Source organism: Leptodactylus fuscus, chromosome 4, assembly GCF_031893055.1.
Source record: "Leptodactylus fuscus isolate aLepFus1 chromosome 4, aLepFus1.hap2, whole genome shotgun sequence".
Classification (NCBI taxonomy): domain Eukaryota; kingdom Metazoa; phylum Chordata; class Amphibia; order Anura; family Leptodactylidae; genus Leptodactylus; species Leptodactylus fuscus.
In genome coordinates, this window is record NC_134268.1 from 207,668,045 (window position 1) to 207,695,275 (window position 27,231).

Below are 27,231 nucleotides of genomic sequence, written 5' to 3' on the forward strand. Positions count from 1 at the left end.
ATAAAACTGATCTGTCACTGTCTTTATAATAACTTTGTAAAATATCTTGTCAATGAAAAATACTTCTTTCTCCTCTTATTCGGCTGTTTCTTCCTCTTCTCCTAAATTGACTTTACTGAAATGTCACCTGAAAATACAAGTAAATTCTAACCTTTTCTTGGATTATTTAGTACTAGATGAAAACAGTATTGTAAGGTATAGAACATTCATTGTGTATACAGGGTAATATCACACAAAAGCCATCAGAGGGATTTATCCCATACATTTACACAAAAATACTTAAGTAATATTTAATGTATTTATATTACAAGTGTCATCTATAAATGGAAAGGAGAACAGTCGAGTTCATTCCAACTATAACATTGTACATTCATTTGTATTCCTTCAGATCATTCAGTCTTATGTAACCCTTGTAGATGGGGAGGGTCCATGAGCTTGTTACAGGCCGGATATTATTGCACAGGCATGGTTGGGTTTTTATTAAACATCTGCATCTTCATTTCTCTCAATGTCATTTACCAAAACACATTTGTCATGTGCAGTATCTGCACGACTGCTGTCCATGTATAATCTATTGGGTAAACCATTCTCTGGTTGTGGCTTGTTCCCTTTTCTCTTATATATGAAGACAACCGCAGTGGCGACTCCAGCAATGCCAAGAATGACAAGTAGAACTATGCCAGTGGTCAGGCCAGGTGAGGACCTTTTTTCTGTAAAGGCAAATATGGATTAGAAAGTAGTTATAAATCCTACAGATAGAGGTCTTACTAAATGTTCTACAGATCGTTAATAATACATCACTTAGTATTTTTGTAGTAGGTTATACATTGGATATATACAGTCATACGCTCCAACAAACAGTACACAGGAGAAAAAAATATTAACATCTAATAAAAATCTTTATTAAATCCAGAAATGCTACCCCCCCCCCCCAAATAAGAAAAACTATACAATTTGTAATAAAAATCCAAGTCACACATAAAAGACGTGCTCCTGCATTTCTTATTCATATTGTTTGGCAGGGCAGGCCATTTTTTGTCTGTTTGTTGCACTTGCACTTTTGGGTCTGTGTGACTGACCTCCATTTTGGATTGTGCACACTACTTATCTGTCTAAGGTTTGGTGAACTACACTCCCCTATTCATACAGAGGCCACAGGCCCAGAAAAAGGAGGCTGCTTGTGGTGTATGCTAGGCATAATATGTCTGAAATACACTTGACCTTTAATCTTGGAAGGCCAAGGCCATAAGAAGTGAGTGATTTTAGTGGCGGGAACCATCTGAAATAAGTCACCTTGTTGACAGATGGGCTTAAATGCAGTTTGAACAAAGTGTAAAAACCAAGAACCTCATTTTCATGTATTTTTATACAGTCGGTATTTGCAGTCATGCAGCAGAGGGCTGTTGTAACTTGTTGTGTTTTTAGGATAGGGATTCAAGATCAATTTTGAGTCCAACATCTAGAACCTCCATCTATACATTGCTCTTATCTGATCTCAGCTATCAATATAAAAAAACAAAACAAAGAACCCTAGAAAATCCCTTATAATTTCCCTTTATAATATCAGAGTGAATAAGTGATACTGTACCTGGTGTCACTGTTGTCTTTACCGTGGGCAGTGGAGCTGTAAACACATCAAACAACAGGTCAGAAATCAGATTTTTGTGTATTTTCTATGTAAATCAGCTAAATTTTCGAATTTCATTGTGTTTCAATAACACAACGTCTTGATCTCAACATCATCCATCTTATTATCCATCTTATCCCAAATATTCCCGGCAGTCATACATTTCACCGGGTGCTGAGAACTGTCAGAGCTGCGGGGTCTTAGAGGATCCAGATCAGCTCTGCCTTGTATATGAGGAGGTTGTATTCCTCCTATAACTGAGGCTATAGTATCAGACCCAGTTACAGAGAAACTCAGCCATGAAAAAAGTGCCACCCAATGGTTTATGATGTAACGGATCTTATGGGGGCACAGAGTGTATATATAAGAGACAAAAATATACAAATTAAGTATCACTATCAAGTTCACATCACAGGTTCTAGCCCCTCCCCCAGCAACACAAAACTATGTGTCACGGAAAAATATGTTAAAAAGTATTTCAGCAGCATTTCAGCAGAAAAAAAAAAAAAATGTTTGTAATAATGTGAAAAAACAGCCGCACTTCACCCTACATTTTCCCAAATATTAAAAAAAAAAAATACACATGCCAAAGCAAAAATGACATAAAAATAAAGCCACGTGTATCACTGAAAAAGACAATGAAAAGTTTTATTTGAATAACCTGAATGAAAAAAATGTTTGTGCATTTACCATGAAACCCAAAAATGTGTGCGGTCATGAACCAGCTAAAAATGGATGAATTTCTTTCACAGACCGATTGACTTACTTTGATGCAATTCATCTATTAAAGGGGTTAAAGGTGACCTCCACCAACTCCATCCCTTCACATATTTTAACCCACTATTGCCAGCGCCGTTGAATTTTTCTTCTCTGGCTCTCACCATTCCTGAGCAATTGGTGCTGTTAGTTATAGCAACCAATAGGCTTATTTGGCTCTGTACCGTAAGGAGGGCAGTCCTGAGCTGGAACTGGCAGTCTAGAATCGCTGACAGTAGAGGATCTAACTAACATATTGGGTGTTAAAAATGACAGCATTGATTGCTGTGGAATGGTGGGGGCTATAGAAAAAGTACAACTGTACTGGGATTAGTGGAGTGACAACTGTTAAAGGATACAAAGAGTTAGAGTTTGTGAAGGTGAGGAAATGTCCTTTAAATGAGGATGTACATGGCTTTATAGGCTAAGATTAGATGGATATTCTATGCCATTCCAGTATGGAACCTGTACCCATATCCCAATAATTAAAATGATGCAGACAATGGTGACAATCCTGTGCGATTTCTGCTTCAGCAACATATTATTATTATTATTATTATTATTAATTTAAAAATATAAAAAAAGATGCAGGTTTATGATGACTTACTTTTTAAGGCCTTACATATGTACCCTTTGCTTCTATAGCACCTTTCGGTGCTCCATGTTCCTTTTATCGCATCCATCATCACACACATGGAAGATGTATCTATATAGGATCCACCACCTTCATTAGGTACATTATTGTTCCAGTTTACAAAGTCCATGGGTGTGTTGTCTAACCAAAGTACATTGCCTACAAAAAAAAAAGATTTTTTTATTTAAGAAAACTTGACATTTTCAGAAGTTATTTTTATTCTATGTTATAACATGTAATTCAGGCAAACTTTTCAAGATTTGTTTAGTATTCAGTATCTCGGGTTCCTTGTTTGTTTCAGTTCAAATGACACTTTAAATTGTGTTAAAATATGGTGTAAAACACTTTTAGGGTACCTAGGAACCTATCTATAAAACATAATGTATGACACTGTCAGGGCTCCTAGGAACCTATCTATAAAACAATGTATAACACTGTCAGGGCTACTAGGAACCTATCTATAATACATAGTGTATGACACTGTCAAGGCTCCTAGGAACCTATCTTTAAAACAAAGTGTATAACACTGTCAGGGCTCCTAGGAACCTATCTATAAAACATAGTGTATAACACTGTCAGGGCTCCTAGGAACCTATCTATAAAACATAGTGTATAACACTGTCAGGGCTCCTAGGAACCTATCTATAAAACATAGTATATAACACTGTCAGGGCTCCTAGGAACCTATCTATAAAACATAGTGTATAACACTGTCAGGGCTCCATAGACTATAATGGGGTCCGTGCGCTTTAACTGCACAGCACTCCTCCTAAACACTCTCCTCCTTCTACTCGTGGACTTGGTGACTCTCCTTTAGTCGAATAGTGGTTTCCCCTGAAACGAGCATTTTTTCCCATAGACTATAATGGGATTCGATATTCGATCGGGTAGTTGAATATTGCGGCTCTACTCGAAACGAATATGGAACCTTGAATAGTTCACCTTTCGCTCATCTCTAGCTGCAATGAATCACTGGTAAAATACACTGTTATGAACCATATTGTACGGTGTACTCCAGTGTATTATATTTGTGCTAGGCAACCTATTATTATTGTCTCTGGCAAAGCTTATTCGGTGTAGCAAGATGGCAGCCATAGGGGTCATTATTAGGCCCCTTCCTGCTATAGCAATCCAATTTCAATGGACTGTTACAAAAACAGTTGAATTTCATAGATTCATTTTCAGTGGATGTAACTGCAATGTTAATAAGTTTTTACGTCTATTAAAAATGGATCCATTGATTTCTATGGGGTCTTAGAGTCTGTTAAAAAATCAAGTAAAGCAAGTCTGATTTTTGCAACAGCCATTTCTCAGTGTTGTGTGAAGACGACGTTAGGTTCTGATACTATAAGATACTATACCTTCCACATTATGGTAAAGTCCAATCCAAAAGTTTTTTTCCTGGCTGCTGAGTAACTCAGTATGTCGGAGGAGGAAATTCAATTCAGTAGAGTCTTCAATTGAAGTTAAACTGGCACCTAGAAAATTGTCATAGTGAATTAGTGAATGTGTGTCTTGGAATCCTTTCCTCTAGGTACATGGTATTACACAACATAGTCAAGGATCTGATGCTTCTTAAATTGTAATTTACAACTAACCCTTTCAGGACCAATACCTTCAGAATATCCACAGCAAAAGTTTGCCTTTCGGAATGCCTCATTCTATGGTTGAAAAATGTTTTTGGTCTGTTTTTTTTGTGGCTAATTAACCTAAGTTAATGCAGCTACAATGTATCAATCAAAATGTCCATATTTAGATATATGAACGCTTGATACAACTCTAGAAAAATTCTACTTTTTCTAATAAGTATTTGTGTAACTTACCATACTGAAGACATTTTAGGGATGCCTCGTACCATGACCTGGTAGACGATGATTGAAAAATATAACAATGGCCACGGAAGGTAATCCAGGACTTTGAAGTTACGTTTGGGCAGGTTCCAGGTGTTTCAGGTGGGTCAGTGGGAGGGATGACTTTAAGACAAAAAATTATAAAACAACTTCAACTATAATATAGAGTATACAGTTTATTACATATATTATATTATTATACTTGATCACCCCAATGCATTTAAAATGAAAAATAATCAACTCTGACAATAGTTTTTCTATAGCCTTCTTTATCATTCCATACAGCTCCTGTGTAATCCTATGTGTCTTCATGGTAACAGACTACAATTAGTCGTGTATAATCTAATATTTCTTCTGTTTCCATCTATTTTGCTAATCTATTACATGGAGATCTTCTTCGTTTGTGGAGGAGAGGGATAGCATGATGAGTCATGTACATCTGACGGGAATCAATTTAATACATTTCTAGGAAACCAAGAAACCTAAAAACTGATCACAGAAAAAAACCACATGGTCCTTCAATCATCTTCTTCTTCCTCCTGGTTATACCTTTAGCTATACAGTCAAGCATTCAGCTAGTTATTCCTCTAGCTATATGTTGGAATAATGCATATTTGTTTATATGTAAGGCAACAACTACTACTGCTGTGTTACAGTATATGATGAGACAATCTGTGTTCATATTGTTAAGTTGTTAACAAAGTTCTGCTGAAAAAAAAACCCACTCACAGATAGGATGTTCCTCCCCTTCTTCCTGTGTGTCTCTCTCTCTCTCTCCATCCACATGTCATGGCTGCACAGGCTGCTGCAGTGTCTCTCTACAGAACTGGACTTTATAACAAGTTGTAAGCTGTTTGTTGTGCTAAATAAATACACATTGTTTGCTACTCAAGTGAGACTAAGTGCTGATTAATACTGCTGCTGACAGGTTATGGGCCCAGTCAGGGGTGAACCTGCCCCTTTCGCCGCCCGAGGCGAAGTGCAGAAAGCCCCCCCCCCCCCCCGGCCGGGGGAGGGGGCGGAGCGGGGGCGTGGCTTAGCGGAGGGGGCGTGGATTAACAGGGGGTGGGGCTTAGTGCCGTTCGCCGGCAGAGAGCAGGCCCGGAGACTGCCTGCGCTCTGCCTGAGCGTGCGGGGAGGCTGCCGGAGCAGCGCTGCTCCAGTGGCCTCCCCAAACCATCGCTCGGTGCTAAGCCAGTCCAGGACAGCTTGTCCTGGACTGGCTTAGATTAGCAAAAATGCCGCCCTCCCTCGCTCGCTTCAGGTCGCCTCATGGGAGGTGCAGCACTGGCAGTCTCACAGAATCCCAGCTCACCCAGAATCCTAGACTCTCACAGCTCGCCCAGAATCCTAGACTCTCTTCAGAGCGAGCACAAAGAAGGAAACAGCAAATTGACTCTAAGAAGAGATGGCGTCTAACAGTAACGCAATGAAGTTCACAGTGCCAAGCCTGACTAACCAGAACTATCAATCTTGGAAATTCAAGATAAAGATGCTGCTGCTAAGAGAACGTGGAAATATACACAGGAGCCTAGACCTGATCCGGTTCCACAAGACTGGGCAGAAATGGATCAGAAAGTACAGAGTACCATATCACTCAGCATAGATGATAATCAGATTGTGCATGTATGTAAATGTGAAACTTCAAAAGAGATGTGGGAGCAACTGCAAAAGGTACATGAGAGGATTAATCTAAGCAATAAGCTCTATCTAATGAGAAAACGGTACCAGTTTAGGCTACATGATGGTCAAGATATACAGGACTATATAAGGAACACTCTAAAGACTGTAGAGCACCTGCGAGGCATTGGGGAAAATCTGAAGGATTTCCATGTAGCCACATTACTTCTCAGCGGTCTGCCAGAAAGTTATGACACACTTGTAACTGCATTAGATGACATTGGAGTATGTCAGAGGAAAGTTAGTAGATGAATATAAGCGCAAGACAGAGAATGCAAGCAACAAGTCACATAACACAGAATCTGTCTTAAAGGCACAGGATCAATATGACAGTAGAAACCACCTAAAAGAAACACGTGAATGTTTTGTATGTAAAAAGCCGGGACATTTAAAGAAAGACTGCAGAGTTTGGAAAGCTAGAATGAAAAAGCAGAGCAGTCATCAAAGAGTTAAAACTGCTAAAGGTGTGCAAAATGTCTCTGAGAATACTGAAACTGTATTTGCTGTCGGTACATATACATCAAACCACGTGTGGTATATAGACTCTGGAGCAACTAGTCACATGACCAATAACAGACTTCTTTTCTAAGCTTGACCAAAGTAAGTCAGATAAACTGATTATGGCCAATGGTCAGCACATGAATTCAGAAGGCAGAGGAGATTGTTACATCGATTGTCAAATCTCTAACTCAAAGCAGAAAGATCCCAGTAAAGGACGTGCTGTATGTGCCTAACCTAGAAGGTAATTTATTATCTGTGAAGAAACTCACAAGACAAGGAAATGAAGTTTCTTTTAAACATGATAGCTGTATCATCTCAAAGCACGGTCGTATACTAGCAAAAGGGAAAGTCAAAGATGAACTGTATCAGCTGAATTATAAAGAGTGTGTGTACAGTGTTAAACAAGAGCAGCACAAGAACTGTATCTATGTGTGGCACAGGCGTCTTGCACATAGAGACCCGCAAGCAATAAGAATGGAAGATTATAAAGATAATCTGTTTTCCCTTAGCCCAAACAGCAGCACAAGATGGGGTATTCCTGCCCCTGTGTGCTGTTAGGACAGGTGGAACTTTTAATTAGCTAACAGTTTTTCCCCCTATAAGAGGCCAGAGCGACCTCCTCCCCCCTGTGTTAGTCAAAAAGTATAAAAGGCAATATAACAATACAAACATTACCATAAACAATGGGAGGGAGCCTTGTGCTGCGGTTTGGGCTAAGGGAAAACAGATTATCTTTATAATCTTCCATTCCCCCTACGCCAAACAGCAGCACAAGATGGGGATCTAGCAAGTAAAATCCCAACTAGGGTGGGAGATCTTGGCAAGCAGATGCCAAGACAGAATGTCCGAAGGCTGTGGCCTCTGAGCTGCGCCAGTCCAGTCTGCAGTATCTGGCGAACATCAGATGAAAACTCCAGGAAGCAGCGGAACATATCTGCTCTAAGGAGAGCGAGCGTCTCTCTGACCGGGAAGTTGGTCCAATTCCGGTACTGGTAGGTCTTGAGCGCGAAGAGAGCAAGCGATGGCCTCCCTGATCCATCTTGACAGGGTGGCTTTAACACCTTTGTTACGGCCGTAGGTATTGATGAGCAGGTTCTTCGAAAGGAAGCTGTACAATCCAAATATATGCGCAGATATATGCGACCCTAGGACAAAATCCCTGGATGAACCCAAGTTGAACCCTATCAGGGAAAAAGGTAATGAATGGCTCCGAGGCAGCCAAAGCTTGTAATTCTCCAATCCTTTTGGCAGAGGTAATTGCCAACAAGAAGGTTACCTTGTAGGAGAGATATCTCCAGTCCACTTCTGTTAAGAGTTCAAACGGGGGAGAACAAAGCCCCTGAAGAACCGCAGCCAAGTCCCATGGCGGGACAGGGGGCTGCATCTGAGGGCGGAGCCTAGAGGCCCCTTTAAGGAATTACTTTAATAGAGGATCTTGTTATAACCAGGTCCCTAGAAGAGCGGAAAGTGCTGAAACATGAACCTTCAGGGTAGCTGGAGTTAGCCCCTTATCCAGGTCACTCTGTAGGAACTCCAAGACCGATTCGATAGCAGAGTTATTAAGCTGCCTATCCAAGATCCTTTGGTAACTCCTGTTAGTTGAATCCGCTCTTGAATGGGCCAACGTTCTTAGAACGGCCTGGGATAATCGTCTATCTCCGTATACGATGCGGTCAACCTCCAGGCCATGAGGTTGAACCTGTCCAGGTCCTGGCAGAGCTGTCAGTTCAGAATTACCAGGTTTTGGACTTGTGGAAGCCTCCAGTAGGTCCCTTGACTCATTAGGATGAGGTGGGTAAACCATGCCCTTTTTTGGCCAGAACGGCATGATCACTATTGCCGAAGTCTGGTCCTGCCTGAGTTTCGCCAATACCTTCGGAATCATCAGAATAGGAGGAAAAACGTATGCCAGTTTGAACCTCCAAGGTATTGACAGGGCATCTACCGCCAAAGGATTGTCTTCCCGGTAGAGGGAGCAAAACATTGTCACTTTGGCGTTGTACTGGGTGGCCATCAGGTCCACCTCGGGGAGACCCCACATCTCAGTGAGATGATGAAAGATGTCCGGATTTAGGGACCATTCGCCTGTCATCACCAGGCCTCTGCTTAGCTGATCCGCAAGGATGTTCAGCCCACCTTGAATATGAACCGCTGATAGTTGTGAAAGATTCCTCTCCACCAGGAGAATATTAGATTTGTCACCTGCAGAAGCGAGGGGGATCTGGTTCCCCCCTTGTTTGCTGATATATCGGACTGCTGTTAAGTTGTCTGTTTCACTCTCACAGCTTTCCCTTGCAGGTGGGGTGCAAACATTAGAAGCACACGGTGCACCGCAGTGAGCTCTCGCCAGTTGGACAAATGAGCCTTCTCTAAGCTGGTTCCAGGTCCCACATACCGGGGTCTCCCCCAGAAGCACTCCCCATCTTGTGAGGGAGGCATCTGTGGTCAACAGGGTCCAGGATGTCTGGACCGTGGATTTCCCGTCTCTGAGCTGGGACCACCAAGCCAGTGATCGACGGGTTCTGATGGATAACTGGATAGGCTTCTGTAGCCCCGAAGGACTGTGGTTCCCGACTCTCAGGATCTCGCACTGTAAGGGGCGCATGTGCCATAGGGCCCACAGAACTGCCTTGATGGCTGCGGACATGAGACCTAGGACCTTCATGGCGGTCCTGATAGTAAGCTTCCGGGTTGTGGATAGGTGATGAGCCGCTTGACCAATCTTCTCCTTCCAAGGAGGAGGCAGGGAGATCATCATGCTGAGAGAATCCAAGATAAACCCAGAAATTGAATCGGGGTAGATGGAACCACTACTGACTTCTGCCAGTTTATTAGCCAGCCCAGCTCATTTAGGAAAGCCACAGTGGATTCCAACTGTGTGGCAAGCACCTCCTTTGACCGGGCTTTTAGGAGCCATTCGTCTAGTTATGGGACAATAAGATCCCTTGGAGGCGCAGGGCGGCTACGACCGGGGCCACTACCTTTGTGAAGGTGTGGGGGGCCAAGGATTTGCCGAATGGGAGAGCTGTCTGGATAAAGTTGCTTGATGCCCTGGAGAGGGAGGGTCCTTACGTATTTGTCTGGCTTGAACAAGTTGAAGGACCGATGGATCTTGGATAAGCCGTGATCAGGCGGACATATGATGAGACCAAATAGCCTACCCAGCCGATCTAGATGTGCTCTCCTCAGAGAGGGAGGCATAGGTAGTCAACAGGGTCTGGCATTAGATGGACCATGGCCACTCTCCACCAGAGAGGGATGCATCAGTGGTCAACAGGGTCCAGGTAAACTGGACCGTGGACTCTACATTCAATTTCATGTTCCTCCTATGGAACGCTTATCTGGATGTGCTCTCCACCAGAGAGGGAGACATAGGTAGTCAACAGGTTCCAGCCTTAGCTGGACCGTGGACACTCTCCACCAGAGAGGGATGCATCAGTGGGCAACAGGGTCCAGGTAAACTGGACCATGAACTCTTCATCCAATTCCACTTTATTCCTATGGAACTTTTCTCTAGATTCGCCCCACTAGTGAGAGAGGGGCGTTTATAGTCAACAGGGTCCAGCGCTAGCTGGACCCTGGACATCCCGTCCTTAAGATGGAACACCACCTGGATGAAAGACAAATTTTGAGGAATAACTAAATTGGCTTGACCCAGACTGCTGAGTTTTTTGTCAGCTGGATGACACAGCCTCCTCCATCCAATTCCTCATTGCCCGTATGGGAATCTCCTGTAGATGCGCTCTCTACCGGAGAGGGCTGTCTCTGTGGTTAACAGGGTCCAGACTATCTGGACATGGACATCCAGCCCTTAAAATGAAGCCCCTCCAGGCCCCACGGGTTGTGATTCCAGGCCTCAGACTTACCTTCTGCAGGCCGCATGCGCTATATGGCCCAAGGGACTGCAACTGCAGACCCTGACATAAGATCCAGTAACCTTTGGCAGTTAGGATGGAAACCCGCTGTATCACCTATAAATAATGCACTGCTGATATGATCTTTTCCCACCTAGAGGAGGGAGATTTTCAAGCAGACAGAGTCCAGCATGAAGTTTAGAGACTTTCTCTATGTGAATGGACCATGAGAACCACAAGTACCTTATTAACTTTTTTTTTTTTTTTTTATATCACAAATGCAAAGTGCAACTGGGATTGAACCCAGGATACTGTGGATTCAGGCATACAAGTCTGTAACCCTACAGCTTGAGCCACTAGGGCTTCTATTTCTAAGTAAGACCTCTTATGAAAACTGGGAGAGGGAACCTTACCAGAAATCTGCATGTACTCCTTCACCCAGGAGATGACAACAATAAATGAAGGGCTCCTAGCTGGAGGACCCCGTACTGACAGCAGTGCAGACATGCATAACCTTACAACAAAATGCCTTAGAGCATCCACCATCATGTGAGCAATAAGCAAATATGCACCTAATAAGTAATGACAGTACATAGGTATCTGAACCCTTCTTTTAGGTTCACAGCATATAGTCCCCGCTTAGGAATTAAATGCACATTGAAAAACCGCAAGAAATACAAAAATTTGGTTGGATCTTACCATAATGGCGGTGAATCGACTTCGATATTGTGAAGTTGACAGAGTGCCCATAGCAAATAGAAATTAGTGCTTTTAGTCTCTGCAGTGAACACAGAGGGAAAGCTGAAAGAGGACACGGCTTACCTTACTGCAGGCAGTAAATGAACTGCAGCTGAAAAAGTCAGTAACCTGCACAAGGCAGGTAAGACAAAAGACTGCAGTATAAACCTAGATCTTTCACTCAGAAAGAAGGGAAAGAGAAGAAAGGATCTAAGACACCTTATTCTAAACCATAGAGGAGGCCACAGCCTCCTCCACCTGTCCAGTCGCACAGGACAGAAAAAAACACAGGGGGGAGGAGGTCGCTCTGGCCTCTTATAGGGGGAAAAACTGTTAGCTAATTAAAAGTTCCACCTGTCCTAACAGCACACAGGGGCAGGAATACCCCATCTTGTGCTGCTGTTTGGCGTAGGGGGAAAGTTAGTTCAAGAACAACTAGCTGAAGGTATCGGCATTGATCTATGTAACCAGACAATGAAGTATGTGAGCTGAATTAAAGGGAAAATGTCCAGAAAGGCCTTTCCTAAGAAAAGTACCACAAGAACAGAAAAGCCAATAGATTTAATACACACAGATGTTTGTGGTCCAATGAATACTCAGACTCCTGGAAAGAAGAGATATTTTCTCACATTCATTGATGATCATTCAAGATACACAGTTGTCTATCTGCTTCACAGCAAGGATGAAGTCCCAGAGAAGCTTGAAACATATCTAGCTGAAGTATACAATAAATTTGGGAGAATGCCAAAAATCCTACATGCAGATAACGGGACTGAATATACAAGCAATGAAACACAGAGTATTTTAAAGAAAAATAGAATTATTTTTCAAACCACTGTACCATACAACCCTAAGCAAAATGGTGTGGCCGAAAGAAAGAACAGGACACTCTGTGAAAGTGCAAAAAGTATGTTATTTGATGCAAACTTGCCCACAACATACTGGGGTGAAGCCATCATGACAGCCTGTTATCTTCAGAACAGACTACCAAGCAAAGCTACAGAGAATACTCCATTTGAACAATGGAACGGCAGAAAGCCAAAAATACAACACATAAGAATATTTGGAAGTAAAGTGTTTGTACATGTTCCCAAAGAAAATCAAACTAAGGGTGCATTCAGACTACGTAACGCCGGGCGTGTATGAGAGCCGTACACGCCGGCATTACGGCAGACTGCCGAACACTTCCCATTCACTTCAATGGGAGCGCTCGTAAACGCCGCTGTTACGAGCGCTCCCATTGAAGTGAATGGGAAGTGTTCGGCAGTCTGCCGTAATGCCGACGTGTACGGCTCTCATACACGCCCGGCGTTACGTAGTCTGAATGCACCCTAAGTGGGAATCTCATGCTAAGGAAGGTATCCTAGTGGGCTACAGCCAAACCCAGAAAGGTTATAGAATTCTACACCCAGAGACAAACAAGGTCACAATAAGCTGGGATGTGGTGATTGATTAAAACTTTGTGTCGCCCAAGTTTTGTGACATCACACCAATAATGCAGATGAAGCAGCAACTACCACAGTCAGAAGACAGCAAAAAGGAGGATGTTGACATTTGGTTAGACTCTTCAAACACTGAAGGAACAACAGAAAGTACAGATGAACCTGAAGTTAGGAGATCATCAAGACCAAATAAAGGTATACCAGCCAAACGCCTATCCTATATTGTCAAGGAACTACCTGGGCCAGAACCACAGTCATGGGCTGAAATGCAAGGACTACCTGCTCATGAAAGAACAAAAGTGGATTATTGCCTGACAATGAGAAATATCAACAGGCAGTGGTGGCTCTTCTATACAGGACAACCAAGGACGCATTAAACTTGCATGCAGTGAGAAGATCAGTGCTAGGACCAAGCACATTGATGTCAAGCATCATCATTTGCGTGACTTGATAGAACGTGACGTGATTCAGTTAATCTATTGTGAAACTGATAAGATGATAGCTGATATTATGACGAAGCCACTGCCTAGAGTTAGGTTCCAAGAACTGAGGACCATGATGGGACTGACAGAATAAGGAGTTGTTGAATGGGGGTGTTGGAATAATGCATATTTGTTTATATGTAAGGCAACAACTAATACTGCTGTGTTATATGATGAGACATTCTGTCTGCGTTCATATTGTTAAGTTGTTAACAAAGTTCTGCTGAAAAGAAAAAAACAGTCACAGATAGGATGTTCTTCCCCTTCTTCCTGTGTCTCTCTGTGTGTGTGTCTCTCTCTCCATCCACATGTCATGGCTGCACAGGCTGCTGCAGTGTCTCCATAGAACTGGACTTTATAACAAGTTGTAAGCTGTTTGTTGTGCTAAATAAACGCACATTGTTTGCTACTCAAGTGAGACTAGGTGCTGATTAATACCGCTGCTGACACTATATAGCGAACATCCTACTAGTTATACCTCTAACTATATAGCCGAACATCCTACTAGTTATACCTCTAACTATATAGCCGAACATCCTACTAGTTATACCTCTAACTATATAGCCGAACATCCTACTAGTTATACAGTACATCTAACAATACAGATGAGCATCTTACTAGACAACTGAGTATCCTACTTGCTCCCCCTGCTGTTTGGCTGTACTATTGACTCATTGTGAAGCTGTAATATATTAGGATCCCTAAAGCCTTGTCTTCTGAAGTTTTGGCTAGCACAGCACTACCAATACAATACTTGGGGAGGAATAATTTTCACAATGTGCATTATTTTACATTGAACTTCTGCTTTCATTGTTTGGACCATTTACAGCGGAGGAAATAAGTATTTTATCCCTTGCTGATTTTGTAAGTTTGCCCATTGTTAAAGACAGGAACAGTCTATAATTTTAAGGGTAGGTTAATTTTAACAGTGAAAGATATAAAAATTAGAAAATCCAGAAAGTCACATTGTATAAAATTATTTGTATTTTGCAGAGAGAAATAAGTATTTGATCCCCTACCAACCATTAAGAGTTGTGGCTCCTACAGACCAGTCAGGGACAAGATCATAGACCTGCATAAGACTGGAATGGGCTACAAAACCATAAGTAAGATGCTGGGTGAGAAAGAGACAATTGTTGGTGCAATAGTAAGAAAATGGAAGAAATACAAAATGACTGTCAATCAACATCAATATGGGGCTCCATGCAAAATCTCACCTCGTGGGGTACCCTTGATCATGAGGAAGGTGACAGATCAGCCTAAAACTACATGGGGGGGGGACTTGTTAATGATCTTAAGGCAGCTGGGACCATAGTTACCAAGAAAACCATTGGTAACACATTACGCTGTAATGGATTAAAGTCGTGCAGTGCCTGCAAGGTTCCCCTGCTCAAGAAGGCCCATGCGCAGGCCTATCTGAAGTTTGCCAGTGAACAACTGGATGATTCTGAGAGTGATTGGGAGAAGGTGCTGTGGTCAGATGAGACAAAAATTGAGCTCTTTGGCATTAACTCAACTTGCCATATTTGGCAGAAGAGAAATGCTGCCTATGACCCAAAGAATATTGTCCCCATTGCCAAACATGGAGGTGGAAACATTATGTTTTGTGGGTTTTTCTACACTAAGGGTACAGGACCACTTCACTGCATCAATGGGAGAATGGATGGAGCCATGTACTGTAAAATCCTGAGTGACAACCTCCTTTCCTCCGCCAGGACATTAAAAATGAGTCGTGGGTCTTCCAGCAGGACAATGACCCAAAATATACAGCTAAGACAACAAAGGAGTGGCTCAAAAAGAAGCACATTAAGGTCATGGAGTGGCCTAGCTAGTCTCCAGATCTTAATCCCATAAGAAAATTTATGGAGGGAGCTGAAGCTCCGAGTTGCCAAGCGACAGCCTCAAAATCTTAATGATTTAGAGACAATATGCAAAGAGGAGTGGACCAAAATTCCTCCTGTGTGTAAACTAGGGTTGAGCCAATCTTGAGATTTCAGGATCGTTTTTAAAATCCGATTTTTCCATCTGAACCCTATCCCAATTCCGATCCTAATGCAATTCAATGGGATGTTTTTTAATGATTGAAGATTGGATTTTAAAAACGATCCTATTCACTACAAAGCATGGAGTCCAAAAATTGAACACTTCAATTTTTGGACTCCATGCTGTGTAGTGATTGAAACTCCCTTCCCCTCCGGCTACTTAGTCCCCCCCACTTACCTGCACAGAATCACTGCCGCTCCCCGTTCTTCTTGCTCCTCTTCTTTCTCCTTGACATGCCTTCAGAGTGTCGTGCGTGCCCCCGCCTCCCAGGCTAGTGTTAAAGATGCTGGGAATAGCTGGGGCTTGTTGTGCCGTAGGAGAGTGTGGGCGGGGAGATATGAGTGCATCACTCACGTCTCCCCTCCCAGTACTCACCCACACTCTCCTAAGCCACAAGCCCCGCCTTCTCCCAGCATCTCTAACACTAGCCTGGGAGGCGGGGGTGCCCACAAGACTCTGAAGGCATGTGAAGGAGTGCAGCGGGTGCGGCCATGATATGGACGTCGCTGCCTGTTCCTCTGCACAGTCCAGCGTTGCAAGGGTTAACCTACCTTGCAACAGCTGGGCGTGGTCGACTTTTTGACGGACTGGGGTGTCGTCCAATGACGTTTTGCGTGGGCAGCTGGGTTGTTTACTTGTGACTGCCCCTTGTCTATATAAGGGGGCTGGTCTGGACACCTGGCACTCAAAGATAATTTCTTAAACCCTAATAATGTGTGTGTGTGTGCATGGGTTCCAGCCTGAGCAATTATTAGTTGGACTAGTTAGCAAATAACCCCTGAGATAGCAATGCCACTGTTAGTTGGGCAGCATGCTGCCTTGTGTGTTGTGCGAAATATCTCAGTAGGCCATAGCTAGTGTTCTCCTTATTCAGTATTCACAATGACAGCTTGTTTGGCTGTAGCTGCCTTGGTGGTTGGGTGGAACTGGAAGTACATAGGGTTTAGGCGGGCTCTGTCTAGTCCAGGAGTTCTGGCTAGACAGTTTAAGTTTGTTGTAGCGGCTGCTCTGAGCTGCAAAAGTTGCTCTGTGATACTAAACAAGAGCACACCCAGTTACTTTAGGTTTCTGGCAGTGACACTAACTGCCAGACTGTATTCACACTTAGGTGTTAGCAGTCAGAGTCCAGTGGGCTCCGTAGGGTTTTCGTTTATTTCATGGTTTTTTAATAAACCCTGCTGACCGTAAAAAGGAGAAAGAAGGGGAGCGAAAAGAACGGGGAGCGGCAGTGGCAGCGGATCTGTACAGGTAAGTTGAGCGATCGGTGTCGGAATTCCATTCCCGGTCTTTTTTAGGCGGGATCGGAACCCGATCACGATCGTGAAATTTACTCGATCGCCGATCGAGATCCGATCTTTTCCAATCCCGATCGCTCAACCCTAGCGTAAACCTCACCGTCAACTACAAAAAAAACATCTGACTGCTGTGCGCATCAACAAGGGTTTTGCCACCAAGTATTAAGTCTTATAAATACTTATTTCTCTATGCAAAATGCAAATAAATTCATACAATTTATACAATGTGATTTTCTGGATTTTCTTTTTGATATTCTACCTCTCACTGTTAAAATTTACCTATCCTTAAAATTATAAACTGTTCACGTCTTTGTCAGTGGGCAAACTTACAAAACTCAGCAATGGATCAAATACTTTTTTTCAAACTACCATTTGCCCTTCTGGTGTTTCACACACTTTTGTGTGATATGACTTTATGTTTCTAGGATATGCCATAAATGGCCAAATATGAAAACCCCTTTATGCTAGTAATGGCCACAGTGAGCTTAAAAAATATCTCTATGCCTATGTATTAAGAATATGATCGGATCTGAATTTTTGAAGGATGGCATATCAAACAATGAAATAATACAACACACTTCATTTATTCCTGACAGTGATCATCTTACCAGTTGTATGTTTGCAGATAGAAGAATAACTCTCATTACAGGACGACGTCTTCCATTTTCCATCCGTATCCACATATACACAGGACTTGCTCATTCTTGGCTCCTCAGCAGCCCATTTAGTGTATCGAACTCTCCAGTTATCAACCCACTTGTATGTATTTCCAGTCTGAAAGAATTATAGTTGTAAACATCAAAAACATTACAAATGGGTGCAAATGCATAAAAATATCCTAAAATACAAATCACTGTAGGGTCTGATCACATATATTCAGCACCAATATCATTTTCCTGCCAGTGTGGTGCACACAAGTGATGCTAGAACAGACCCTTTGGTTTTCTATCGGATCTATGGTGCCTTGTGGCCCCTTTTTCTCCTTCTCTGGCCAACCTCTTCATGGCTTGGTGGGTGGAGTTTTTTATTTTTTGTTCACACAATCCTTTTTCTAATTTTTTTTACATTTACCAATGTTACACTGATGATATCCTAATTGTTGGATTGGAGATGTAGTGCCTGTACCAAAGTTTATTGATTATATTAATTATAATATTAATATAAAAATTAACTTTTTCCATGCATCCTACTACTATAGGTTTTATGGTACAAAATGATAATATGTCGCTTGTTGTGGATACTTCTTGATACAGGAAGCCGACAGCCATCGTCCAAAATATACGCTAAAGTCCATCCCCGTCGGAAATTACAGTAATAAGAACAAAGCGGGCTTCTTCCCAAAATGTAGATTCCAATGTTCAGAGTAAACTTACTATAGACAGACTAAGGAAGAGAGAGGTTAAATGCTTTTCAAAAGAGAATCAGTTTGGTTTTTACAACTCAATACCAGATCCCCTAATGCACTTCTTATTAAAACAGATCTCTCTTATACTGTATTTATTAATGAATGGGTTTATTTAATTAGATGCCTTTTTATAGGAATTCATGTATTTTTGTATCTATTTTTATGGATTAAGTGTTGTTACGCATTTTCTTGATGAATTCCTATTTTCTTAATTTTTTTTCATTATATATGTGTTATTATTTCTTATTTATGTGGACTACTGAGATGACTATGACCTTTGTATGTTGGGGCGGTGTATGCAGTCTTTTGTACGGTTTCACAAATACTGGCATCTTTCTATGTAGTACTCCTTTCCCGCTCTACTTTTTGAGTCTATCGTGTGATTTCATTATGTGATTTCTACATATTGTCCATGTTTTTGGTATTACATGACATCCTGGTTTACACCAACAGCTCTGGTTTAGTGCCACATGAATGTAAGTACTGTATATACTCGAGTATAAGCCGACTTTTTCAGCACATTTTTCATACTGAAAAAGCTTTCCTCGGCTTATACACGAGTTAGGGTCCACGGAGCACAGAAAACTGGAAGGGGGAGGTCCTTTAGTGCTACTACTCTGTGATTGGCTTGTCATGAGGTCACGTGACTGTGATGTCATCAAAGGTCCTGTAACCACTGGTATGTAACATCTGCAGATAAGGTGGAGTCTAAATCCTAGTAGCTCCGCCCACACCAGAGTCCGATCACATGGTCATGACGTCATCAGAGGTCCTTTAGCACACTAGGATTTAGCATCTACCCTGCAGATGAGTGGCCGGGATTCATTGTGTCTTATGGAAGATGTCTGTTGTATGGAGGAGAGGAAGCTCCAGTAACGTGACACACAGGGACCTTCCTTTAGTTACTCTGCCTATTAATGTCAGTCATTTGGGGTCTCGGCTTATATTCAGGTCGGCTTATACTCGAGTATATACGGTATGATGATTTAGTTATGTATTTTTGTCGCTTTTCTTTCTTTTTTTTGTTTTGTTTTTGTGGTTAGGCTAAGGCCCCACTGCGTGTAAACGCAGTGATAAAGCGCTGCGGGAGGAACCGCTGCGTGATCGCATTGTGGTTCTTTCCGCAGCACTTGGAAGAGAAAGTTCACGGAGTTTTCCACTGCGGAGTTTCTCTTAACATTATATCTACGGGAAAGCCGTTGGCGTTTCCGTAGATATAATTGACATGCTGAGATTTACAAATCCGCATTGCGTTTTTCATTACAAAGTGGGCAAGGGATTTGCATGAATCTCATCCCCTTTGCTTGCACTGTAAGACACCGCAATTTTTCCCACAGCGTTTCCGCCACTGTAGATAGTAGATAGACAAGTCAATGTATAGTAGTATCTATCTACTAGTGAACTTGCCTCGTCGTCCTCACAGTGATTTACCGCAGCCTGCCACTCTTCTGTTTCGTCCCTGTTTTACCGTATATTCAGCTGAGTATAAGGTAAAACAGGGACAAAGCAGACGAGTGGCAGGCTGCGGTAAATCCATAGGAATGAATGGACGCAGCCAGCACGTAGGGGGTTAAGCGGCCTGCCACTTCCATTCATTCCTATAGGTGATAAGCTTTTCCCACAATGATTGGCCAGTAGCCAAAGATTGTGGGAAATAAGCCCCGATCTCAATCCCGATCTTTTCTGATCCCGATCGCTCAACCCTAGTCCTGAGTCATCCAGAGCAAGAACCTTCACTTGTTATATTATTGTACTTATGTATGGTCTGGAGACTTTAACGTTGCGGCATCTTGCTTGTTTACACATCTCCACATTTCTATCCGTTAGCAAGTAATTAGTAATAATAAATGGCAATACAAATATTCCCACCTCGTTCCTACTATACAGGCCAATCCAGAAAGGCTCCTTATGTTTAGCCAGGTGCAGTTTTAGGAAAGATGCGGTGTACTCGTCCAAGATGCTGGCTAGTTGTGAATTACCCTTCAGACACTCCTGACCGGCCTCATCCCAGGTGCTTTTGGTTGTGTCAAACCAGTAGGTGGCGTCTCCATATTTATAGTAGTCTGAGGGACTGGTGGGGTTAACAGGTAGACTCGGATCTAAAGAAGAAATGAAAATAAAAGCGTCACTGTACATGTAGTGGAAGACGACAGACTATTACCTGGAGGGGAGTTTAATTTATGGTAGTTTTTAGAAAAGGTCACTGCAGTTTTTGATTCCCATTTTTGAGGCCAAAGACAAAGGTGGAGACCACGGGAAGGAGAAATATAAGATCTTCCTCTGTATTTACTAGAGATGAGCGAACACTAAAATGTTCGAGGTTCGAAATTCGATTCGAACAGCCGCTCACTGTTCGTGTGTTCGAATGGGTTTCGAACCCCATTATAGTCTATGGGGAACATAAACTCGTTAAGGGGGAAACCCAAATTCGTGTCTGGAGGGTCACCAAGTCCACTATGACACCCCAGGAAATGATGCCAACACCCTGGAATGACACTGGGACAGCAGGGGAAGCATGTCTGGGGGCATAAAAGTCAATTTATTTAATGGAAATCCCTGTCAGTTTGCGATTTTCGCAAGCTAACTTTTCCCCATAGAAATGCATTGGCCAGTGCTGATTGGCCAGAGTACGGAACTCGACCAATCAGCGCTGGCTCTGCTGGAGGAGGCGGAGTCTAAGATCGCTCCACACCAGTCTCCATTCAGGTCCGACCTTAGACTCCGCCTCCTCCGGCAGAGCCAGCGCTGATTGGCCGAAGGCTGGCCAATGCATTCCTATACGAATGCAGAGACTTAGCAGTGCTGAGCCATTTCTGCTCAACTACACATCTGATGCACACTCGGCACTGCTACATCAGATGTAGCAATCTGATGTAGCAGAGCCGAGGGTGCACTAGAACCCCTGTGCAAACTCAGTTCACGCTAATAGAATGCATTGGCCAGCGCTGATTGGCCAATGCATTCTATTAGCCCGATGAAGTAGAGCTGAATGTGTGTGCTAAGCACACACATTCAGCACTGCTTCATCACGCCAATACAATGCATTAGCCAGTGCTGATTGGCCAGAGTACGGAATTCGGCCAATCAGCGCTGGCTCTGCTGGAGGAGGCGGAGTCTAAGGTCGGACCTGAATGGAGACTGGTGTGGAGCGATCTTAGACTCCGCCTCCTCCAGCAGAGCCAGCGCTGATTGGCCGAATTCCGTACTCTGGCCAATCAGCACTGGCTAATGCATTGTATTGGCGTGATGAAGCAGTGCTGAATGTGTGTGCTTAGCACACACATTCAGCTCTACTTCATCGGGCTAATAGAATGCATTGGCCAATCAGCGCTGGCCAATGCATTCTATTAGCGTGAACTGAGTTTGCACAGGGGTTCTAGTGCACCCTCGGCTCTGCTACATCAGATTGCTACATCTGATGTAGCAGTGCCGAGTGTGCATCAGATGTGTAGTTGAGCAGAAATGGCTCAGCACTGCTAAGTCTGCATTCGTATAGGAATGCATTGGCCAGCCTTCGGCCAATCAGCGCTGGCTCTGCCGGAGGAGGTGGAGTCTAAGGTCGGACCTGAATGGAGACTGGTGTGGAGCGATCTTAGACTCCGCCTCCTCCAGCAGAGCCAGCGCTGATTGGCCGAATTCCGTACTCTGGCCAATCAGCACTGGCTAATGCATTGTATTGGCGTGATGAAGCAGTGCTGAATGTGTGTGCTTAGCACACACATTCAGCTCTACTTCATCGGGCTAATAGAATGCATTGGCCAATCAGCGCTGGCCAATGCATTCTATTAGCTTGATGAAGCAGAGTGTGCACAAGGGTTCAAGCGCACCCTCGGCTCTGATGTAGCAGAGCCGAGGGTGCGCTTGAACCCTTGTGCACACTCTGCTTCATCAAGCTAATAGAATGCATTGGCCAGCACTGATTGGCCAGAGTACGGAATTCGGCCAATCAGCGCTGGCCAATGCATCCCTATGGGAAAAAGTTTATCTCACAAAAATCACAATTACACACCCGATAGAGCCCCAAAAAGTTATTTTTAATAACATTCCCCCCTAAATAAAGGTTATCCCTAGCTATCCCTGCCTGTACAGCTATCCCTGTCTCATAGTCACAAAGTTCACATTCTCATATGACCCGGATTTGAAATCCACTATTCGTCTAAAATGGAGGTCACCTGATTTCGGCAGCCAATGACTTTTTCCAATTTTTTTCAATGCCCCCGGTGTCGTAGTTCCTGTCCCACCTCCCCTGCGCTGTTATTGGTGCAAAAAAGGCGCCAGGGAAGGTGGGAGGGGAATCGAATTTTGGCGCACTTTACCACGCGGTGTTCGATTCGATTCGAACATGGCGAACACCCTGATATCCGATCGAACATGTGTTCAATAGAACACTGTTCGCTCATCTCTAGTATTTACCATTTCTTTTGAAATCTCTTCTGACATTGGCTCAAAAAATTCAGTGTGTGAAACTGCCCTTAGGTTACCACTACACAATATTGTACATGTAAAATTAATATGCTGTGTTTAAATAAAATTTTATTGTCTTTGCTGGGATTATAACATGCAGCATTTTTTTCTGCTGGATTTCTTCAGTGTGATCTCAGGCTTATGCACATAAATGTAAAATCTATCTGAGGGTGAGTTCACACGGAAGAAACTGGCGCGCAATCTGGCACGTATACGCGTGTCAGCAGATTACGCGCTCAAAAAGCTCCCATTGATTTCAATGGGAGTTAGGAGCGTATAAGCCGCGTTATTTTGCGCCTGTGATTTTGCCAGATTACGCTCCACTTTCCTCCGTGTGAATGCACCCTGAGATGTGTGACCTGTTTTGTGCAGCTCCAGACTTACCAAAGCCAACTAGTATAGAAGAATCTATGAGACAGTCCTGTACCCTCATCGATACATTTACCTTGATAGGAGGAGGGTACGGCCACACGGGGCAGCACTGAGATAGGTGCTATTAAGTTGATTAAGTATACCTATAATATTTCTAAGAAACCTGTAAAACCTCCAGTGTACTTGCATTGTGTTCCCCAGTGTGACCTGCCCTAATAGATGACGTCTCTCTGATGGAATTCCTCACTGCTGATCTCTGACTATGGAGAAAAGTCTCCCCGATTAGAGCAGCAGATAAAAGAAATGTCTCCGCCATAACTGATCTTACCCTTATATCTCTGGCAGATGTATCCTCTCTCCAGACTACAATCCTTCACAATCCAGGTACCAGCGCTCAGTATAGTCCCACGTTGCAAAGCCACACAAGCCTGTTTAAAGGGAAGACATTAGAATGACAGATTTTCATGTACAGCAGGTCTTAGGTAGGAGTGGAAACATGCTGCAAAGTAAGAGCTAGGGATGAGTGAACTGATATGACGGAATCAGATTCAATCCATATATTTGAAAAGTTCCGGGTTACACCAGAAACTTTTTGGGTTTGTCACCCACAAAACACTATTATATCCTGTGGTCTCCTCAGACCCCAGAGTACAATAATACAGAGTACTGAGGACTTTTATAGGCCTCAGCAGATCAACCCAGAACATGTGATGTCAACCACAAGCCAGAAGAGGATATTGAACAGATTGCCCAGGAGAGGTGAGGGCAGGTGAGATTACCTGTTTATTATGTAGCTGCACCTCCCCTGGGTCTCCACATATTATACAGACCGCATATCCAAACCCCATATTCCCTTATCAATTCAGCCACCAGATTATATTAATAGCAGAAGGACGACCAGAACGAAGAGGCTCCGCGCTTACTCCAATAAATTTTCGATAAACACCAACACACGACGCTAAGACAGAGTTTTGGGGTACTCCCCTTTCTCAAGTGGGATACAATTGCACAAAAAAGTGCCTCTTCGTTCTGGTCGTCCTGCTATTCATCATCCCTCATGGGTGTAGAGCGCTCCAGCTGCTGAATGCCTCTCCATTTCATCACTATCCATGTTATCCAGTGCTCTAGAAGACCTTCTTAGCGGATAACAGACGTTTGCTCGGTACCTAACTTTGCAGATTATAATAATATCCCTCCTGGTTTGGCCAAAATGAACCAGAAGGGTCTGATCGCCCAACCCTACAGTGATGATGACAGAAGAATTGTTAATAATAATTCTATATACAAAGACAATAAATGACTTACAGATGAACTTCCATAATAGCCGGGTTCCCCTTTGGCCCAGTTTGTATAATACACTTCACGTTTGTCTTCCCAGAAAAACGTGTGAATCTTATTCTTGTCGTGTAATCCGATCCAGACATCAACCGTAATGTTTTTTAAATGTGACATCAGAAAAGCTGTAATAAAACATATGATATGTATGTATTATATATGTATCGCCATGTAGTGATATCTAATCCAATGCAGAGGGGCAAGAGGTAGGGATTGATGATTGGCGACTGGGATGAAATGAAACACAATTGAAAGAAATGTATCACCAAAATCTTTTTTTTTTTTTTTCTATAGAAACTTGTTTATATTTTCAGATTGTAGATTTTTTTCTTCTATTTCCTGTACATGATTATGGAGGCGGCCATCTTGCATTTAGTGATACACTTTAGAGCACTCTCATGGCCATAGGAAAAAATAAACTGTATAGTATAGATATGCTTTGAGGAGGAGAAGATAAGCTGTAATCTTCTCTTAAATGCTCCATGATATCACTGACTCAACTCTACTCCTGCTGATTGTACATGGAGTAGTGCAGGATTGGTCACATGACTGAGCCTTGGAGTCTTAGCAGGGGAAGCAGAGGAACTGCTGCTCTCTGCAATACTAATAATCAGTGCACCAGGGAACTCTCATGTATTGAGTAGCAGGTTTATCCACTACATGCAATGCACTGGTAAGCTTTATTTTTCACTGCACAATCCCTTTAAAATTTCACACATCATTACCTACATGTAAGGGTCCCTTTCCTGCGCTGTGAAGTACATATGTATGGCGGTGCAGCGCTAAGCATGGAAGATTTGTCATCCAACACTAATGACCATAACTGATAAATATAGATCAGGCTGGACAATATAGATCATGCATTGAAACTATTCAACTGGTCGCCATATTGGAAGATATTGATAGACCATTGATGTTCTATCCTAATGTTAAACTATCAATGTTTTAGTCCTGAAGAATCTCCACAATGGTTATAATAAAGGATATATACATTAGGAAAACAGTACAATATACAGTAAAATAAAAAATTCTGTCCATTACTTACATTGTAGCAAATCATCATATATAGTGGCCAGACTTCCTCCCGAGGACTGACAGGCACGTCTGGCATTATCCCAGTGAACCCCTTCATCTTCCCCTGTGCCAAATATCCTGTAACACTTAAACAGAATATCCGAATATGGTTATGACATAAAAACCATAAAATAATAATCATAATACAAATATATGGCAACAAAGCTGAGAGGTGCCATGTCAGATAGCAGTCTATCTTTGGTTACATTGTGTAACGTGTACAAAAATTAATCAACGTACCGTGGATAAACTCTGAATTGTTCCCTTTAAAGGAAGAACCCAGTATATCAACACAGAACTGAAGGAGCAGATGACACATATTCGTTTGTAGTCTGTTACTTTGGAGACACATAGGTCTGCTTAGGAATTTAGACATGAAATAGCATGGGGTTTTCCAAGGGAGTCTTTCACCAAAACCCAGTATATCAACCCAGCCCTGCAGATAGATAGGTTAGGTTAGTCACAGCCATCGAACATCCTGTGGAGTCAAACAGTGTGAATCGGCGCCTCCATTGCTGTTATTGTCAATATATAAATTAGATAATTGGAGCAATGAGGGTGTTGCCATTGCTCCAAAGACGTAAGCAGTAGAGATGGGCCAATCGGCTCGTACAGAGCCACGTTCGACTGAAGTATTCCAAACTGTTTGGTTTTTACCAAAACCGAACTAGTTGTAATTCCTCTAAAATTATTATGCTCTGAGGTCTCGTCATGATACTTGGCATGCCCATGTCAATGCTGAGGCCCAATCACAGGCCTCAGTGATAACCTTGGGCACATGATGTCAGAGAATAGTGTCAGACGTCGTGAGGAGGAAGACACAGAACGCCTTGTGGAGGCCCAGAGGAGCAAAAATGTTCTTTTTTTTAAATTTTTGTCTCCAGTCATTATACTCCTAAGTCTGAAGAGACCCCAGATTGTAATAATTTTTCTTCAGTTTATATTTGCACAAGTTTAGACCAAACAGGGAGTTCACTTCATTCGAACAAAGGGGACGAAACAGACCTTCTGGGGTTCTCCTATCTTTAGTAAGTAGTAATGCAAACAGAGATATACATCAGAATCTGCTTGTTTTAGGTGACCTTTTGGCATACCAGAGCCCCGCTCATCACAACTACCAGTGGTGGTAACGTGGGACAGCACCAGCGGCGTGCCCTCATGCCCAGAGACCATGACAAGTCTACGCTGTCTGCACCCCGCAATCCCAACCGCAGCGTTACCACCCATCTGGTCACCGCAACCCAACATATCTGTCAGTGGGGCTGGGTTGCTATGCTAGTCCGAGTGATAGACTTGTTAGACGTGAGTGTTACATATATTAACCCCTTCCTGACATCGTCAGTAATAGTACGGCGCAGCCGGGAAGGGCTTCCCGCAAACCGCCGTACTATTACTGCGGATGCATGGTGCGCACACAGAAACTGTGTGTGCACCATGCACTGCGAGTGTCAGCCGTAATACACGGCTGACAATGCTCCGTAACACCCGCGGTCGGAACCGGGTCCGATCGCGGGTGTTAACCCCTGATATGCTGGCGGTCAATATGACCGCCGGCACCTCCGGGGTTTCGTTCTAAAATGGTGCCGATCGGCACCCCCCGCGCCGGTTTCGGGGGGTGCCGGTGTTCGTAGGGGGCAGCCCGGGGTCTGATCAGTGACCCCGAGTCTGGCCCATCACTT

The 27,231-nt window shown here is 43.1% G+C and overlaps 1 protein-coding gene across 1 annotated transcript in view; it reads right to left on the bottom strand.

The window, feature by feature from the left end:
* Nucleotides 1–480: 480 nt before the first annotated feature.
* The window catches only part of LOC142201184 (macrophage mannose receptor 1-like), an 81,075-nt gene continuing 54,324 nt past the window's right edge, over nucleotides 481–27,231 (bottom strand). Inside the window, 10 exon segments of the mRNA XM_075272012.1 lie at nucleotides 481–710; nucleotides 1,589–1,624; nucleotides 2,991–3,176; nucleotides 4,379–4,495; nucleotides 4,841–4,990; nucleotides 17,511–17,676; nucleotides 20,177–20,406; nucleotides 23,472–23,571; nucleotides 24,449–24,603; nucleotides 25,524–25,638. Coding sequence (XP_075128113.1) covers nucleotides 481–710; nucleotides 1,589–1,624; nucleotides 2,991–3,176; nucleotides 4,379–4,495; nucleotides 4,841–4,990; nucleotides 17,511–17,676; nucleotides 20,177–20,406; nucleotides 23,472–23,571; nucleotides 24,449–24,603; nucleotides 25,524–25,638 — 1,485 coding nt within the window.